The sequence below is a fragment of the Triturus cristatus genome, chromosome 12 (genome assembly GCF_964204655.1).
Source record: "Triturus cristatus chromosome 12, aTriCri1.1, whole genome shotgun sequence".
Classification (NCBI taxonomy): Eukaryota; Metazoa; Chordata; class Amphibia; order Caudata; family Salamandridae; genus Triturus; species Triturus cristatus.
The window spans coordinates 290541474-290559955 of record NC_140595.1 but is presented as its reverse complement, the minus strand read 5'-3'; the positions used below and the strand labels follow the sequence as shown (position 1 = coordinate 290559955).

At 43.6% G+C, this 18482-nt stretch overlaps 1 protein-coding gene across 3 annotated transcripts in view; it reads right to left on the bottom strand.

Moving 5' to 3' along the window:
- The window catches only part of KATNB1 (katanin regulatory subunit B1), a 558599-nt gene that overhangs the window by 237517 nt on the left and 302600 nt on the right, over positions 1-18482 (bottom strand). For all 3 annotated transcript variants that reach the window (XM_085640093.1, XM_085640095.1, XM_085640094.1), the window contains exon 15: positions 10407-10457. In XM_085640093.1, coding sequence (XP_085496219.1) covers positions 10407-10457 — 51 coding nt within the window. The remainder of the gene's footprint in view (positions 1-10406; positions 10458-18482) is intronic.

Genomic DNA, 18482 nt, shown 5'->3' with positions numbered 1-18482 from the left:
GGGGCATCCTCTCAAACATTAAAATCTCCCAATGCCAAACATTATTTGGAGGTACTTACAACTGACTGTTGAAGGGAGTCTGCAAACTCACTGTCCGAGTGTTTTGCCAGACTTGGAAGGCAATAGATTAGCATTCTGATCATAATGGTGTTATCATAAAATGTGATCATTAAATGGAAACAGAAAAATCAAGCAATTCTGTGTAAAGTGCACCTGATAAATTCCACATGTGAACAGTAAGAGAGCTCTTTAAAAATTAATAAATAAATAAATAAATAAAATGGCCAGCCTGCCACCAGTCGTCCTGTCTAAATGGTTGATTTTGTATCCTGGTGGATCGTAAAAAAGATTATGGACATATGAGATTTCTTAATCCATGTTCTGGTTAAAAAGATCATGACGTCTTATAAAAGTTCCATTGCTAAGAAATGCAACGGACAAGTCGATTATATTAGAATGAGTCAAAGAAATGACAATATCAGGCTGCAAATTTTTATCTAAGGATTTCCTACTAGGCAATGGCTTAGACACCGGGACAGTGAAAAATCTAAAGTGGAATACGAAAGACATAAGCAGAACTTCAGCCAAGGGTTCTGAATGCAGTTGGAGGCAGACACGCATGACTTTGGCCTGCCGCCCACACATACCCCGATGCAGAGGTTTGCTTTTGGTGCACCCACTGCATCGATGTACAGTGAATGCTTGTAGGAAGCTAGCTCTTCATGTGATATATCATTAATCTGATATTCTGTGTAAAGAGTCCAGGGCTTCCCTTAATAGTGGACAGGGATTGTTTTGCAATCCCAAGTGCTCTATTAGGGGGTAGTGTGGTTGAGCAGCCTTAGGCTTAACACAGAAGAGTGTAAGACCTTTGCAAATACATACAATGACTAATACATGACAACACAACTCAAAAGGAGATCCACACCAAATTATAAAAATAGCAAGTATTTTTAGATTTGTTTAGGCATCAGAAAAGGAATATGCTACTTACCAGTATGCATCTGTTCTTGGCATGTAGAGCTGCAGAGTTGTACACTTAGCATAGGTCGCCATCTGGTGTTGGGCCCGGATGTTTGCAGTTTGTTTTTCTTCTTGGACAGTCTTTGGAAGTCACGAGTTTGGTGACTCCTCCTTCGGTCCGTACTGCGCATGGGCTTCGGCTCCATCCTCAGATTGTTTTTCGCCAACAGGGAAATGATGGAGCGTAGTAATAACAGTGAGAAACCCATGTGTTGTATCTAAATAAGATGTACTGGAACGGATACAGGTAGCCGGGGAGGCGGGTGGGCGTGTACAACTCTGCAGCTCTACATGCCAAGAACAGATGCATACTGGTAAGTAGCATATTCCGTTCGAGGCATATGAGCTGCAGATTGTACACTTAGCATAGATTACATAGCAGTACCCAACCTTAGCGGCGACCACCGGTATCCGTTGCAGCTGTTTGAAAAAGTGTCTTTAGTACAGCCTGGCCCACCCTAGCTTGCTGCTTGGAATGCACATCTACACAGTAGTGTTTTGTGAAGGTGTGCGGTGTAGACCATGTGGCTGCCTTGCAGATGTCATCTAAGGGTATATTCCCTAGAAAAGCCATAGAAGCCCCTAACTTTCTTGTAGAGTGGGCTTTAGGGGGAACAGATAATGTTCTCTTTGCCTTTTGATAGCAAATTTGTATGCATTTTACAATCCACCTAGCTATCCCTGATTTTGAAATGGGGTTGCCTTTATGTGGTGGAGAGAAGGAAACGAACAATTGTTTAGTCTTCCTGAAGGGTTGCGTTCTTTGTATGTAGTATAGTAACGCCCTTTTTACATCGAGTGTGTGTAAGGCCCTTTCTGCAACAGATTGGGGTTGCGAAAAGAAGACAGGTAATTCCACTGATTGATTGAGGTGGAAGGGGGAAATGACTTTGGGCAGAAACTTCGGATTTGTGCGAAGTATGACCTTGCTGTGATGCATTTGTATGTAGGGTTCCTGTATGGTGAACGCTTGTATTTCACCAACCCTTCTAAGGGAAGTGATAGCTACAAGGAAAGCTGTTTTCCAGGTGAGAAACTGTAGCTCACATTTGTGCATTGGTTCGAAGGGCGGACCCATTAGACGTGTAAGAACTAAATTTAGATTCCATACAGGGGAAGGTGGTGCCCTGGGAGGAATTACTCGTTTAAGGCCTTCCATGAAGGCTTTAATAGCGGGCACTCTGAAGAGTGATAAATGCTGCCTGTTTTGTAGATAGGCAGCGATCGCTGCTAGGTGTAGGCGTATGGATGAATATGCCAGGTTACACCTATGAAGATGGAGCAGATAGCATATGATGTGCTGTATGGATGCATCTAGGGGGTTAATTGTATTGTTACGGCAGTAAATTACAAATCTTTTCCACTTTGCGGCATAGCATGCTCTAGTGATAGGACGTCTGGCTTCCATGATGATGTTCATGCAATCAGGGGGAAGGTTAAGGTATCCGAATTCTAAGATTTCAGGAGCCAGATCGCCAGGTTGAGCTGGGCTGGGTCCGGGTGCCTGATTTCTCCATGGTTCTGGGTTAGGAGGCATGGGGAAAGGTGCAGTTTTTGATGTGGTACCACTGATAGTTGTAGTAGCGTGGTGTACCACGGCTGCCTGGCCCACGTTGGAGCTACCAGAATGAGTGTGAGGGAGTGCTGTTGTAGCTTCCTGACCACTAATGGAATTAGTGGGAGAGGTGGAAAGGCGTATGCAAATCTGCCTGACCAGTTCATCCATATCGCATTGCCCTTGGAAAATGGGTGTGGGTATCTGGCGGCGAAGCTTGGGCATTTTTTGTTTTCGTGGGTGGCGAAGAGGTCTATTTGAGGATGCCCCCACTGTTTGAAGAATGGGTGAAGAACTTGTGGATGCAGTTCCCATTCGTGTAGTTGTTGCGTTTGTCTGCTGAGCAGATCTGCTATGGTGTTTTGTACTCCTGGAACGTGCTGTGCCAGGAGAAAGATGTTTTGGGGAATTGCCCATCTCCATATGCTCTGGGCTAAGCGGGAGAGCTGGGGAGAGTGTGTCCCCCCCTGTTTTTGTATATAATACATCGCAGTCATGTTGTCTGTGCGAATGAGGACTGCTTTGCCCGAAATTTGTTTTTGGAAAGATTTTAGGGCTAGAAAGATCGTCAAGAGCTCCAGATGGTTGATGTGGAGCGATTTTTGCTGTGGCGTCCATAGACCTTGCATTGTGAGGTGTAGGAGGTGCGCTCCCCAGCCGGAGAGCGATGCGTCCGCTGTTAGAATCACCTGAGGAACCGGGTCCAGGAACGGCCGTCCTTTGGAAAGGTTTGTGGTGTTCCACCACTGCAGAGAGTGATGTGTGCGGCCGTCCACCAACACCAGATCCGTCAGCTGACCCTGGGCCTGGTTCCACTGTTGTGCTAGGCACTCTTGAAGTGGACGCATGTGGAGTCTTGCATGGGGCACTATAAATATGCAGGACGCCATCATTCCTATGAGCTTCATGAACACTCTTGCTGGAAGAGAGTGTTGGGGAAGGAATGTTTTGCGTAAGGCTTGAATGCTTGTGATTCTGGCTGAGTTTGGATAGGCAATACCTTTGGAGGTGTCTATAGTGGCCCCGAGATATTGCTTTGTGTGAGATGGTATGAGGTGCGACTTTTGGTAGTTCACCGTGAAGCCTAGCTGGTGGAGCAGTTGGATGGTGCTGTTTGTATGTTGCACACATTGGTGGTAGGACGTGGCTTTTATCAGCCAGTCGTCTAAGTAAGGGAAGACGTGAATGTGTTGACGTCTGAGGTGTGCTGCTACTACTGCTAGGCATTTGGTAAACACTCGTGGTGCAGTGGTGACCCCGAAGGGGAGAACCGTGAATTGGTAATGTTGCCCGTCCACCACGAACCTGAGGTATTTCCTGTGAGAGGGGTGTATTGGAATGTGAAAGTATGCGTCTTTCAGATCCAAGGTTGTGAGAAAGTCTCCCTGGCAGAGGAGTGGGAGGACTTGTTGTAGAGTGACCATGTGAAAATGGTCTGAATGTATGTAGGCATTTAGAGGCCGGAGGTCCAGAATGGGTCTGAGGGTCTCGTCTTTCTTTGGTATTAAGAAATATAGAGAGTAGACCCCTAGATTTCGTTGATTGACGGGGACCTGCTCTATAGCGTGTTTTTGCAGGAGTGAGAGTACCTCTTGTTTGAGCAGTGTGGAATGTTCTTGAGACATTGGACGGTGCCTTGGTGGGATATTGGGTGGGGTAGATGTTAGCTCTAGACAGTACCCTGACCGAATGATTTGGGTCACCCATTTGTCCGATGTTATGGACTCCCATACGTGGATAAAGTTTTGTAGTCTGCCCCCGACCGGAGTGGAATGGTCTGGGGGGAGCGGAGGGGAGTCATTGTGCGGGGGGGGTGGCAGAACGGGTGTTGTTGGTTTTGCCCCTGCCCTTATTGTTGTTACCCCTGTAACCACCTCTCTGATTGCCCTTTGAAAAGGTATTTTGAGGAGGGGACTTGTAGGAGGTAGAGGCGTTATCGGTGGAGGAGCCTCTGCCTGTGCCACGAAAGGACGAGCGTCGAAAGGAACGCTTGGAGGCTTGTGTTTGGAGTGCCCCCATAGACTTTGCTGTGTCTGTGTCTTTCTTCATCTTTTCGAGCGCTTCGTCTACCTTTGGCCCAAAGAGTGTTTCCTGGTCAAAGGGGTGATTGAGTATGGATGCCTGGACTTCAGGCTTGAACCCTGAGATCCTGAGCCAGGCGTGGCGACGAAGCAGGACACTGGTATTTATGGCCCTAGAAGCAGTGTCGGCTGCATCGAGGGCACACTTAATGGAGGTGTTTGTAATTAGTTTACCCTCCTGTATCAGGTCATGAGCCTTGTGCTTGTATTTTTCTGGAAGGTGCTGCATAAGAGCCTCTAGTTCGTCATAGTGTGCTCTATCATATCGCGCAAGCAGTGCTTGTGTGTTTGCAATGCGCCACATGTTTGCAGCTTGGGAGGCGGTGCGTTTACCAGACGCGTCCAGAAGTTTAGATTCTTTGTCTGGCGGTGGGGCATCTCCTGAGGATTGGGAGTTAGCCCGCTTTCTAGCTGTGGAGACAACTAGGGAATCTAGGGGAGCAGGGCCCTTGATGTAAGCAGGGTCTGTGGGTGCCGCCTTGTACTTCTTCTCTATTCTAGGGTTCAGTACTCTGGCTCTGACAGGGTCTTTGAACACCTCTGTAGTGTGCTTGGTGACACCCTTAAGCATGGGTAAAATGGAAGTGGATTTGTCTTGTATATCAAATGTATCCAGTAGGAAGTCTTCTTCTACTGGTTCACTGTGCATGTCCACCCCATGGTAGTGTGCTGCTCTCTGCACTAAATGGTGAAACCCTAAGGAGTCCTCTGGAGGAGACGGTCTTGATGGGTATAGGTCGTCCTGAGGTACATTGGGTATATCAGGGTTATTGTAATCCTCCCATGGATCTGGGGTCCCTGGTGGAGTGGGATCCATTGGGGCGTCCGCCGGGTAATTGTCCGGATCCCCATCATCCGGATCTGGGGATGGGGTCGGATCGTAGTGAGGTACAGGTGGCGGAGACCTGTGAGGTGGAGGCGGTGGAGGAGGTGGAGGGGGTAGGGGAGGCGGTGGTGGGGAGGGCACTCTGAGGGGAGAAGTAGCAGAGTCCTTCCTTTTGGGTGGAGGAGGAGGAGCCGGAGCATCAAGGCGTCTTTTCTTGGTAGTTAAAGTCAAAAGCCCAGTCTTTGGATCTTTGGACAAAGTCTTTTGTAAAGGGTCTGGTGTAAACAGAGCCAATGGTGTCGAGTCGTCTGTCGGCACCGGTGATTTCGGAACCGGGGGTTTCGATGGTCTGTGTGCGCCATGCTTTTTTGAGGTCTCCGGGTGTTTCGGCGTCGAATGATGTTTCGGCGCCGGAGCATCGGTGCCGACAGATTTGTGTTTGTGTTTGGTCGGCACCGAGTGTCCAGGCTTCGGCACCGGTGGTTTCGGAGTCGAGCTGGATTTTGCAGTCTTCGGTGCCGGATGCTGTTTTTCGGCACCGGGTGTCGGCTGGCTCGATCCCGAGCTGCCATGAGACTTTGGGAGCTTCGACACCGGGCCCGAAGGTGGGGTGATCGAAGTTTTGGTTTTGGTTTTGCCCAGGCCGGCAGGCGAGGGAGTAACCTGAGTCTCTTTGGTTTTCGGCGTGGGGGTGGGAGGGGGCATAGTACTCACGGCCCGCTGCGCTGGTGTAACGTCCTCCACGTCGGAGTCGTCGGCCTCGGAAGCGCTGACGACGTCTTCCTCCTGCTCGGTGTGTGTTTGCCCCGAAGCTTCGGCGTCGTCTCCGAAGATGTCCGGTGGAGCTGCAGAGGATGAGTGCGCCATGGTGCGTCGAGCTCTTCGATCTCGGATGGTCTTCTTCGATCGAAAAGACTTGCAGGCGGGGCAGTCTCTGGCCTCGTGTTCCGGAGAGAGGCAAAGGTTACACACCTGATGGAGGTCGGTGTGGGGAAATTTAGACCCACATTTTGGGCACTTTTTGAACGGAGTCCTTTCCATCGGCCGGGACCGGAGTCGCGGAGGGCCCGAAGGCCGGTGTCGATGTACGGGATGGAGAAAGTGCCGCTTCGAGAGATGAAGATGATGAAGGAACTCGAAGAATCGAGGATTTTCCGTCGAGGCTGGAACCGTAGAAGTTCGAAGCCGGAGCACGAAGTATCACATCCGAGCCCGATGGCGGAAAAAAACAATCTGAGGATGGAGCCGAAGCCCATGCGCAGTACGGACCGAAGGAGGAGTCACCAAACTCGTGACTTCCAAAGACTGTCCAAGAAGAAAAACAAACTGCAAACATCCGGGCCCAACACCAGATGGCGACCTATGCTAAGTGTACAATCTGCAGCTCATATGCCTCGAACAAATCGTTAAGGTAAGCATGTTTTTAAATATAAATTCTTTTCACTTTAAAAGTGGACACAGTGCAAATTTCGAGTCCTGCAATGTTATTCTATGGAAGGAAGAACAAGTTCTGCAAACAGGTACAGTACATCGACTTATAGGACCAATCTCCAGGAGTTGAGTGGTGGTCAAGGCCCAAGGCAGCACCAACTGTACACCACCAGTGGCACAAGGGCAGCAGGGTGCAAATCAGTGTCGGGAGCCCAATGCATTTCAATTGGGACCGGTCTCTGTAAAGAGGCAGCAGAGGTCTGGCTAGGAAGCCAGTTGGGCTGAACCAGTAAGTGGGCTCAGGCATTTCGATGCTCGGAGGGGCACCTTTGGTCCTCTTCTCCAAGACCCAGGGGCGATGGGGGTGTTTTTAGGCATTGGCTATTCTACCCAACCCTCTGAGACTAGAGTTACCTCAGTGAGCTCCTACAGATGCTCAGGGCTCACCTGGGATCCCATCTGGATATTAGCCACTGCATTTACTGCAGGTGGACTAGAGGCATTATTTTTGTTTTTACAGTTAGGGTCTCCAGTTTGGTGTCTAAGGGCCTTACAGTCATGACACAAAGCCTTTTTGGGATCCTAGGTCTTAACCTGGTACTCACCCATAGACTGTGTAGAGTTTCAGGGCCCACCCTCCTGAGCAGGTTTTTGGGGGCCCTGGGAAGACTTTGTTTTTATCTTTTGATTGATCACCCTCCTTCCCTTGGGGGGGGGGGGGGGGGGGGGGGGGCTTTTTGACCTTTTGTTATGGTCAACCCCACGAGTGGATGTTTTGGTCACCCTTGTTTTGATCCAGTGGTCTGCCTTCTTCCCCATCTCGAGGCGAAAGTGGACTTACTACTCAACAGATGCTTTTTCATCAATAAATTATAAAGCCCATCATAATCATGAACCTTGTTACCTTTCAACCATCCACCTTGTGTCTTTACTGAAAAGTCTACAACATCAACTCAGGGCTGACTATGTTTTTCGAGTCTCCCTGAATCTGATCCTACAGTGTTGTCATTTATTAACCACTATGTGTATTTGCAATGTCTTACACTCCTCTGTGTTAAGCCTAAGGCTGCTTGACCACACTACCCCCTAAAAGAGCACTTTTGGACTACATAACAAGCCCTGTGCACTAGTAAGGAAAGCCCTGGGGTCTTTTCATGGTATATCAAATTATTGATATATCACATGAAGATCCAGCTTCCTACATTGGTGGTGCAGTGGTGGAATAGAAGACAAGACATTTGCTGTATCACTTGGTTGAGAAGTGATTACAGAAAGAAATCAAAATTGTCTTTAGATAAAAACTTTTTTTCCCGATTTTTCTAAATTGTTTTAAAATAGCTGTAGGGCCTTGGTTAACTCCCTTTGCAAAACTGTTTAGAACTTAAAAAGTTGTTTTAGTGAGTTAAGCCTTTAGAAAGTATGTAGCATTTTTTTGTCACCTGTCTAAAAAGGTCCCAACTCACTTTAAACCATAACTGATGCACCAGGTACTTCCCAGGAGCTCGACCTTGGGCTGTATGAAAACCTTAAAAGGAAAGGCTTATGGCTCTGTGCAAAGCACGGAACCTCTCCATGGGATCTAGACCCACAAAAGCCAGTCAGCAAAAATTGCTTGCAGAAAAGAGAGAGGATACAAATATCCCCCCACCCCCACGGCAGAAGAGGAGGCAGATGAAGATCAAGTAGTGGATGAGGTTGACTCGGATTCCGATACTATTCCCTTTGAAAGCAATACCTCTGGGGCACTCCTAGCAGTGTCTAAGAAGAATTTGATCCTGAAGATGCAGATCTGCAGCCTCTAATATAGCATTAGAGGCTAAAACATTGGCAAAGAAAAAAATGAGCGGAGATAGGCCTAGGACCCATCTCTGGTGGCAGCAACATTGTAACTATGGAGGAACACTCAGACCCTAAAATCCTCAAAGGGATTGTCCCTAAATATACAGAGGGTGATGACATCACAAAATGGTTCACAGCTTTTGAGAGAGCCTGTAGAGCCAGGCAGGTCAGAAAATAGGATTGCACCTAATAAACTGAAATCACCCACCTGGTGGCTCATAAAACATTGACTTCAAAATGTAAAACACACACCAGGCTTGTCATTATATATTACTCGGCATGCAAGTGTGCTGTGTCTGAGCAATGTGTTTCCATTAAAAGGATGGACTACAAGCATAACGGATGAAGAAATAACTTATGGTTATCTTTTTAGGCACTAATACGTGTTTCCTACATTGTGGCAAGTAGGCATGCATGTTTATTTGACTGTAGTTGTGTATTTGTCCGACCGACACAGAAAGAACATCTACTGACTGAAAAGTAAGCTATAAAGGGTATTATCTGTCCTGACGAAAGCCCAGAATCTGTAGAGGCCGTCCAAGCACGGGTGAAATATGTCGACAAGAAAAGAGTAGGGTGTAAGGAGAATTAGGTACCCTAAACACCCCAATATTAGTTTTTAACAGTACCTAGGACACACAAATAAAGGGATACTGTGTGTTCCTAAGGTATTTTATTTATATAAATAGACTCAGTCAGGTAATATCGTTAAGTGCGCCCTGAATAATGGTTTAGCCCATCGCGGTTTTCAAGGACCAAGATGAGATCAAATGAGGAAGCATGCCACTAATAGAGTGGGTGAGGGTGTTAAAAACATAACAATTAGGATTCCTATTATAACTGCCTAAACCTTATGCTCAAGATGGGGCTATAGGATTCGTATGCTCTGTGTTATCATTACCAAGGGAAGTTGTATCCTATACCGCTGGTAAAAAATGCCCCCCAACATAAAGATGTCAAATTGTGGTAAATCTCTTGTGTGTAATATATTATCAAAAAAAGAGTAATAGCCACTCCTGGCAAGTCTGTGATTCTCAGATACTGGACATTGGGAGTGTCATTCATTGGCCGCAGGAGCATAGAGGACCCCCTTTTAAAAGAATAAAGAATATTCTTTTTTGGAAAAAGGCTCCACGTTAGCATCTCCAGCAGCTACATTTGGCACCATCAGGTCAGCCTGGAGCCATTCTATGCAATGCACCATCCTTAATTAAACCTGTAGCCCTCCACTTGGTCTGTTACATTCCAATCTGTCTCCACAACATTGTGCACTAAGCGTCCCAAAAAGATCACAAGTCTCTAAATCAAATTTAAGACAACTAAATGACCAGTAAACTTTACGCTGCAAGTAAAACAAAAAGAAAAACATAGGTACCCAACTTGATTAACCAAGTAATACAACCAGCAAACAGAGCTCTAGTAGACAGAGGTATTAAAATAATACCAAAATGGAGCACATATATTTTAGAAAAGGTTTCATAACTAAATAAGAATAGCTTGTCAATGCCTGGAGGCGAGTGCTTCATTGTAACTCTGGGAATAAGAGGTGCAGTGTATGTGGAATACTGCAAACTATCATGATACAAAAGGTGCTGCCTCTCCCCACCCTCCCACAAATAAATAAATTGAAATATAACAAATCCAAACTCACCGTCATCCACTGGGGCAGGAAATGCATCAGTCTTCCGTGGTGGGGTCCGAGCTAGGATTGAGAAGCAGTGGAAAAATAGATTAGGTATTGGGCAACTTACAGTATACTTCAAGAATCTATTAAGGACTCTATGATACAGCACAGTAAGAGCATATCTGACAGCATATTAAAACGGGCAAATGAGGTCAATTAATACCACCATGTGGTGAAACATTCCTCAACTCTCAGTAGACTATTATACTTATTTTTCATATTGGTCAATAGCAATGCCTAAAGTAAGGGCATGCCAACAAAACATTTCAAACAAGGATACTATGAGAAGACGCAGTTGATTTAGACGCTCCTTACAGGGATGAAGAGCAAGCTATACTAAAATCAAGAAAACAAAATCATAACTTGAGGAAGCGACATCTTAACCCTTTCAATCACAAAACACTTTTTCAAATCTTAATTAAAATCGTCTATGTGCACAAAAAGAAGCCAAGACCTAGAGAAACAGATTTTTATGAGAGCAATATTAGCTTATTGTAAAAAATATTATTTTGCACAGAACAACGGAATAAAAGAGGAACAATAAGCAAAGATTTTACTGTGCTAACTTATCGTTGAATTAATTCATATTTTTATACTTGATATTTGATAGTGATTAAGAAAGGGGAACTGCAATTTTGACGTCTACTGCTGGGCAGTAATTAAAGCTATCCCCCTCCAGGATTTGACACTAAAATCTGACAGCATTGACCTCTCGTCTCTAAATTCTGATTTTAGTGACAGTGCTATCACCAGTTGGCTGAGTAACTGTCCTTTTTTAGGCTGCGTTTCTTGATGTGATTGATCAGGCCTAGCTTCTCCGTATGCTCCCAGAAAAAAGCCTGACAAAAATAGCTAATTTAGACAATCTTGCTCGTTCGCATAGCAAGATCAACCGATCTTTTACACACCCTACCACAACCCAGGATCATGGACAACACCTAACTAGGATGTAATCTACAATGAATGAGAAATTAAACGTTATACAATCAATAGGTATCTAGAGAGCTATGTATGACAGGATCAGGGTATCACAAAGTAGTATTTGTATACAGACAGGAGCTTCTCTTGAACATCATTATTTTTTCTTTTGTTCCCATTCTCTGAATTGAATGCCACTCCAACACTAAATTCTCCCTTCATTCACGTACATTGTGAACCACCATCTTTCTGCAAAAGGACTCTGGAGATCAGGCTGCTATGTGAATTAAATTCAAAATGAGGACGTCGAGTTGGAAGGATTATACCCGTTCAGTGGCAGGCTCCAAAGGTAAGGAATATACACATGACAATCTTTTGCAAACAATGCAATCTTCAAAGAACAAAACAAGAAGTAGGAAAAAGTGAACAGCTAAGGTCAAAGTTTGATTTCTAGAGTGTTTAGTTCAGACCTGGGTGTTTTCTCTGCTTTAGCCTTTCGAGTCATAAGCATGGCGTTTCCTAACAATGGAGAGTATAGTTCACACGAAGAGCCAAGCAGCTCCGAGGACAAAGTAGTATGGTTAAGTAAGTACCAGAGTGAGTACTTCATTTACTCTTACACTCTAAGCCTCTTCGGTCCTCCATTTCAGTATATTCAGTAAGTCCTCAAACATGGCACCCACTATGAAATTGCCACAAATGGTATACTACAAGCAGAAGTTGAGGGAATCCAGGAGACTCCATATGGTGTCAAGAGAAACATTTCTTTGAAATGTTATGGATGCTGATTTAGGTGTGAACACTTAGGTGTGAATATCATCCAAGCACAAATCCACTGAAGCATGTAAAATCTTTGTAAGGCAGTGGAAAATCCCACATTCTATGGTTCACTATCATCATGTGTACAACCACCATTATACTGATGGTCGTCTTGACATCATCATCTTCCTCTAAATGATGGCGGTAAAGGAGAGGTCGCGGTGGAAGAACAAACCGCTGTGCACATTGACTGCCTTGTAGTTTTCTCATATATATATATATATATATATATATATATATATATATATATATAAAGTGTTTTTGCACTAATTTTTAATTGCTTTATAGTTTTCTAATTTTATATAGAAATAAGTGTTGTTGCATTATCTTATTTGTGCGTAATACGATATAATGCACATTCTGTACTCAATATGATGAAATTGGTATTTGTGAAATTTTAATGGTTTTTAATGTGCACAAAAATAATCTTCAAAAAATGTTTTTAATGAATTAAATTTGAATAATTTTGAATAACGTTCCCTCTTTGAATGTTCTATTCTTGATTACAGTATATGTTTGATAATTATTATATAGATATTGTGACTGTTTTTGCACCACACTACAATACCATATGATCAAAGTATTAGTTTCTGGTGGGAATTTCTAGTTTGTACCTTTGATTACCCTTTCCCTACTGGAGTTTATAGGGTGCATCCTTCCTTTTTTCATTTTCACATTGGCACAAAAGGGTGAAACATCGGAGATTACACAGTTGACACTACTGACATATTAACGAATAGGGAGGGCACCTAAGAAGCAAAGCTCAGATATATGTCCTGAATCATATCAAGTCTCTGAGACAGCGAATAAGGTTAACCAACTCGTCATCAATGATAATGTACTTTCAACATAGGTGAGTCTTGAATTCATCTTGTATGCCACTACCTTCCTCATCTCTCGAACTTTTTTGTATAGCGCGAACTTGACCCGAAATCAGGATTCAGAGTGCTTTACATGAGCACCAGTTACGTTAAACGAGGACACATTCATTTTTGTTAGGCATGGAGAGATCAAGTGATTTTCCCAGAATCACAGGATGTTGAGCGTCGTTGCAGAGCCTCGAAACCGGTTCCGCAGATCCCAATACGGTCTATGCTCACGTAGGCCCAGGTCTGCCTTCTCCTCCTCTTTCTCCCAAAAGTGCCAAGAAGAGCACTGAAACAGGTTATCAGTATGCTGAAGTGGTATCCTAACTGTAGAAACATTTCGCGGTATAATAGATGTAACAGCCAAAATAATCCAAGCAGGAGATATTTTTGCAACCGAAGTGGCAACTGTTAACAACAGAACCAAAAACCTTTGTTATATTGGATTTTGCAGCTAGGATGCTACTGAGAACTGCCTCAGTTGCGCTGTAAAAGCAACTGCCATCTACTGTGGAAAAGACATGAGTAGAGGTGTGCAACTGGCAAAGGTGAGTAAACTAATGGAGAAGGAACTGACAGACAGCTGACAAAAAGACAGTTGATTCAGTCACAGTCGAGGAGAGGGGAACTGAGGTCTGCTCAGTGAGTGCTGACAAAGGTATTTTTACAACTGATAAGAATGTAGCAGGTGCTGCTTTCATTTTTTGTAGACTGGAATTCTTGTAGAATGTGTGGAAGCAGATTTCTAATCGGTCTTGAGGGTGTGATGCTTTGGAATTGCAGCAGTATGAACTGTTGATCGCTACAGATGTTTCTTCAGCCTGAATAAAATGGCTGAAAAGACTAAACTCTAATAGCAAGCTCATGAGATCGCACCAACACATTACTAGTTCGAGGAGAAGACCTCTCAGCAGATGGCATAAAATTGTTGTTTTTCTTCTTATGGGGAATTGGACTGGACTGTGCAGAATGCTACAGCTTTTCAAAGTGCCAGCTCCAAACTCCTATCCTTGGTCTTCAAAGACTTACTAGGGAAAATGAAGGCAAATCTCAAGTTGTGTAATCGTTCGGATGAATGCAGGATATAAACACGATTTATGCTACCTCCTTGTAAATCTTTTTCTTTCCACGGGCACTGCATGTCTTGAATAGAGGCTTTTCTGCAGATTTCTCAGTCATTTGAACAGGTGTCATGTCAGAAAAGGGAAGGTTTGTGTATAGCATATGGTCTTTAATCTGTAGAAATCGAACCAAAACAAACGTAAAAAAAACTGACTACTGGTGCAGAGCTCCTGAGAATTCCCTCACACTGGACATGCAGTGAAACAAATTGACAACTGAAACCTCTGGAGGGAGTAGAGGTCTGTGTCTATTCAACTGATTATGCAGGGGTTGGGGGGGTCCAACGCCCATAATGAGGTTGACTAAGTACATATAGTCTAAGGCTTTTTGAAATGTCAGTGAGTGTTACATACACTACTGTATTAACAAGGATCACCAAAGACTCCAATCCTTACAATTCAGAATAATTCAAGCATGTGAATCTATGAAAGATTCAATGCTGAAGAATAAGCCTCGCCTTATGCAAACAGGTTATGTGCCAGCACGTTTGTGATCTCATTTTCATACCACAATTAAAGTATTTAAAGGAGGAATGCAGCATCTTCAATACTGCTGCCTTACAGTTGTCCACCAATGCAATACCAGCAGTGTCGTCTTTGCAGCTGACTTAAGTCAACCAATTTCTGGCCAACCTGGTAGAGGCCTGCCAGCCTTTAAATGGCGTGTGATGATGCAGGTCGCAATCCAATACCTAGCCTGATTTTGAAAAGGCCTGGAAAATGAGGAGAGCCGTTGATCCAAGTTTGACATATTTTTTCTCTTTAGATAAAACCTGTGGCATCTTGCAACATCTACATAGTGTAAAGATCTCTGCCCTAAAAATGTTGTGGGGGAAAAACATTTGCAAGACAAAACTGTTGACTTAAGTGAAAGGAATTAGACATTGTATGCCTTTGACATTGTACACTGCAAATTTTCGGATAGGTTTGTGCAATTCCAATAGTGCATAGACAAAAATCTACATATATTAAAATAATCATGAGTACATTCTGAGGGAAACTATTTCCACCACACTCATATAATGCGCTCATCGCTGTATGTAAACTCACCCCCCACACCGCATTCTTGTCACTTCTCCCATTGTCCTTTATATAAACTCTTACATACCTGATGTAATCTATTTTTGCAAGCACCTTGTTCTTCCTATGCGCGCACAGTATTCAGTTATGTTGTGCGTGCATGGGAACAACAAGGCGCTTGCTAAAGACCTCAAAAGACACCTTGCATCCGGCCGCCCTGCACCCTGGAGAAAAGAACCTGAGGTGCACCTACGTTCTCAAGCCCTCCAACTTACCTGCCCAACTATTGGTTCCTCCCGGAAGTCTTCCTGGACCGAGCCTGCAACTAAAAACCAAAACCGAAAATCCCTATTGAAATCAACAGAGCACCTGACGCCAAACCAGCACCCAGCTGCCCCTGCACCGCTGCGGGTGCACTTTTTGTGCTAAACAGGATCCCGCTTTGCCCTGAGCCTAACACCCGGAGCTTTGCTCCCACAACCATTTGGCCTTCTAGTGAGCAGCCACCAATCATAGGCCCCCTATCCCCCATTGGATAACATTGGGCCTCAGCACTCGGCACCCGGTCGCGCTAGTGCCGCTGAGAATGTTATAAAAGTGTATCCTTGACCTTGGGGGAACCCTTGTTCTTACCCCAGAAACTCAACAACCAAAGACCGAGTACTTACCTGGTAACTGTTAACTTCATTCCTCTCTACAAGAAACCATTGACTGTTTTTCTCTGCAAAAAAAATGTTTTTGAGTGTGGAGTTGATTTTTGTATGGAAACCTGAAGAATAACAATTGTGCAAAACTGATTTTACTTACCTTTTCCCTAGGAAATGGCCCAGTGTGATATTTAGGCATTTCACATGGAGTAGAAAAAGTAACTTAAAAAGTAATCTGTACAGTAATTTCAATACCTTTACTTACCTGTATTTCAAACTACTGCATTTGAACTTGCATTTACTTGTAAACACTGCATAATATTTTGAAAAGCATTTATTTCACTTAACTGTACCAGGCTTGGCTTGGTTCTAGAAAGAAAAAAAACTTAAGAATATTTTTATACCAACATCATTTGCTGGCAGTGTGTACAACAAATGCTTAACACTACCCTCTGATAAAGCCTTACTGCTTGCCCACCCTACCAGAAATTGAGAGTAAGGTGCTATCTACTTTTACCTCTGCCTACCTTTGGGGTTCCACTGGACTCTGTGCACACTATACCTCATTTTGGTATAGTATATACAGAGTCAGCTTCCTAAAAAGACTTGCAGCATGCACAATTGTTTTAAATACTCCACTAATTGATTCTGTCCCAACTCCACATTGCAAAAAGGTTTTGCTTGTCATCGCCTGAGGTATCTTGAAACTGATGCGAGGGAGTCATTGATGGACGTGTATTTGATCCCTGGCTTTCAGAGATGCAGAAGTAAGGCAAAACTAGTGTACATCACTGTCATGGGCTGGAGTCCATATTTCAAGCAAATATTACAAATGATGGCAGAGGTTTTGGTCTGGTCCTCTACCACGTTATAAATATCCAATCAAGTAGCGTACCACTTTCAATTGGGAGCTATACATAAATGGTAAAACACTTCACTCATTTACAGAACGCACATTTGAAAGAATTGTTTTCAGCGCAGACTGACTTTTCAACATGATTACATGGATGAACCACAAAAAAACCAACAAAAAAAACATAGTGGTGCTGTCACTGGAAGTCAAACCTCCCTACACTTCCATGGGTTTCTCACTTTCTAAAGTTGGCAGGGCTCACAATGAGTTATAAGATCTAGGACAAAAAAGAAAACAGCCACCCTATATGCCACATTTTAGTTAAAACAAAAAAAAAATCATATTTTCACTTGACATGGTCCCAATTTGTGTCTGCTACTTCCCTGTACACTCTGACTTTTCACATATGTGGAGTATCCTTTTAGGGAGGTTTGTCGTGATTCAGAATAGTAGATTTTATAATAGCTTAGTTTTCGCACACTTCTCCATTATGGGTAATTTCACTGAATTCATATAAAGTACACTATTCCTGTGCATGCGCAGATTCTTTAGAGAACTCTAACACTTCTGAAAGATATTAAAGTTTTTATGAAAAAGTAAAGACACTCGAAGGGTGGAGAAGGCAAGCTTACTACTATGAAATCCTAGTTCTCCATCATTGTTACTTTATTTGAATTTGTAAATAGAACATCTGTGCACATTTCAAAGCTCAGAACCGATCCCACACACGCACTGAGAATTTGTAGTGCTTATGGCAATAAAAGTAAGCCCATCCAAGGAGAATGTTTATTTGTAAGGTGGAGATTTGAATTAATAAGGGAAGATCACCATGCACAAGGGAGGATGACACACTGTGTTTAGTTCCATCTGACAACACCAAAGGACTGGACAGTCAAGGAGCACTCCAAATAGTGCTACATAACATTCCCCACTCCACCACCACTAAAGAATAAAGAACACTTTCATGAACATACTTTAAAACCATCCTCCTAGAGCTCCAGAATATTTAGAATTCCTTTCCTTTGACTATGTAAGGTCCTGTTCTTCCATGGAAAAGAAACAAAAGATTTTTTTAAAAATATTTTTGGAAAGAGGTATTACTCTTTGGAAAAAAAAAGTGCTTTAGCAGCCAGCAGAAAATTCACTTGTGTTTAAAATTTTAGATTACAAGAAACAGTTCATCTCCTGAACTGGGAGGACAGTTAGCCAGAAAACCTATCATAAAATTGATGTAAAAGAATAAGCAAAAAAGGAAGCGTGACACAGGTGGATGTCTGTAATGGAATCAGAATCCACACAGTAGCGCCAGAGAAAAGGCATGTATGGATCTTAAAATGGTTGCTTTGCAAAATTCAAGGACGTTCTTCTTGAGTAGCCGCCAGGTACTTACCTTTTGTTGAATGATGTGTAGGCCTAACTGGAAGGTGTAGATTAGCTTTATGATAGCTATAATAATTTGTGATTCTATCTGCAGCTGCACGTCCTTGAAATAGCCAAGTGACTGCAGCCAGCTCCATATTTGACCAAGGGTTTCTCAATGTCTTGGGTTTTGATAAGCCGCTCTTTTCATGGAGGGATTTGAAATTAGATCTTTCCGCTGGAGAGGAGGGGTAGAAATTACAAGATTGAAATAAAAGTGTTTGACAGTAGTGAAACATCTGTCAAGAAGCAACAGCAAGAATTGAAGGAAACAGTATTATGAAATACAGTATAGGTTTTACACACACACAACACCCAAATTTCTCTCACTCTCCTGGTTGAAATTATGGCCACATTCAATGCAATATTCTCTGACCGGT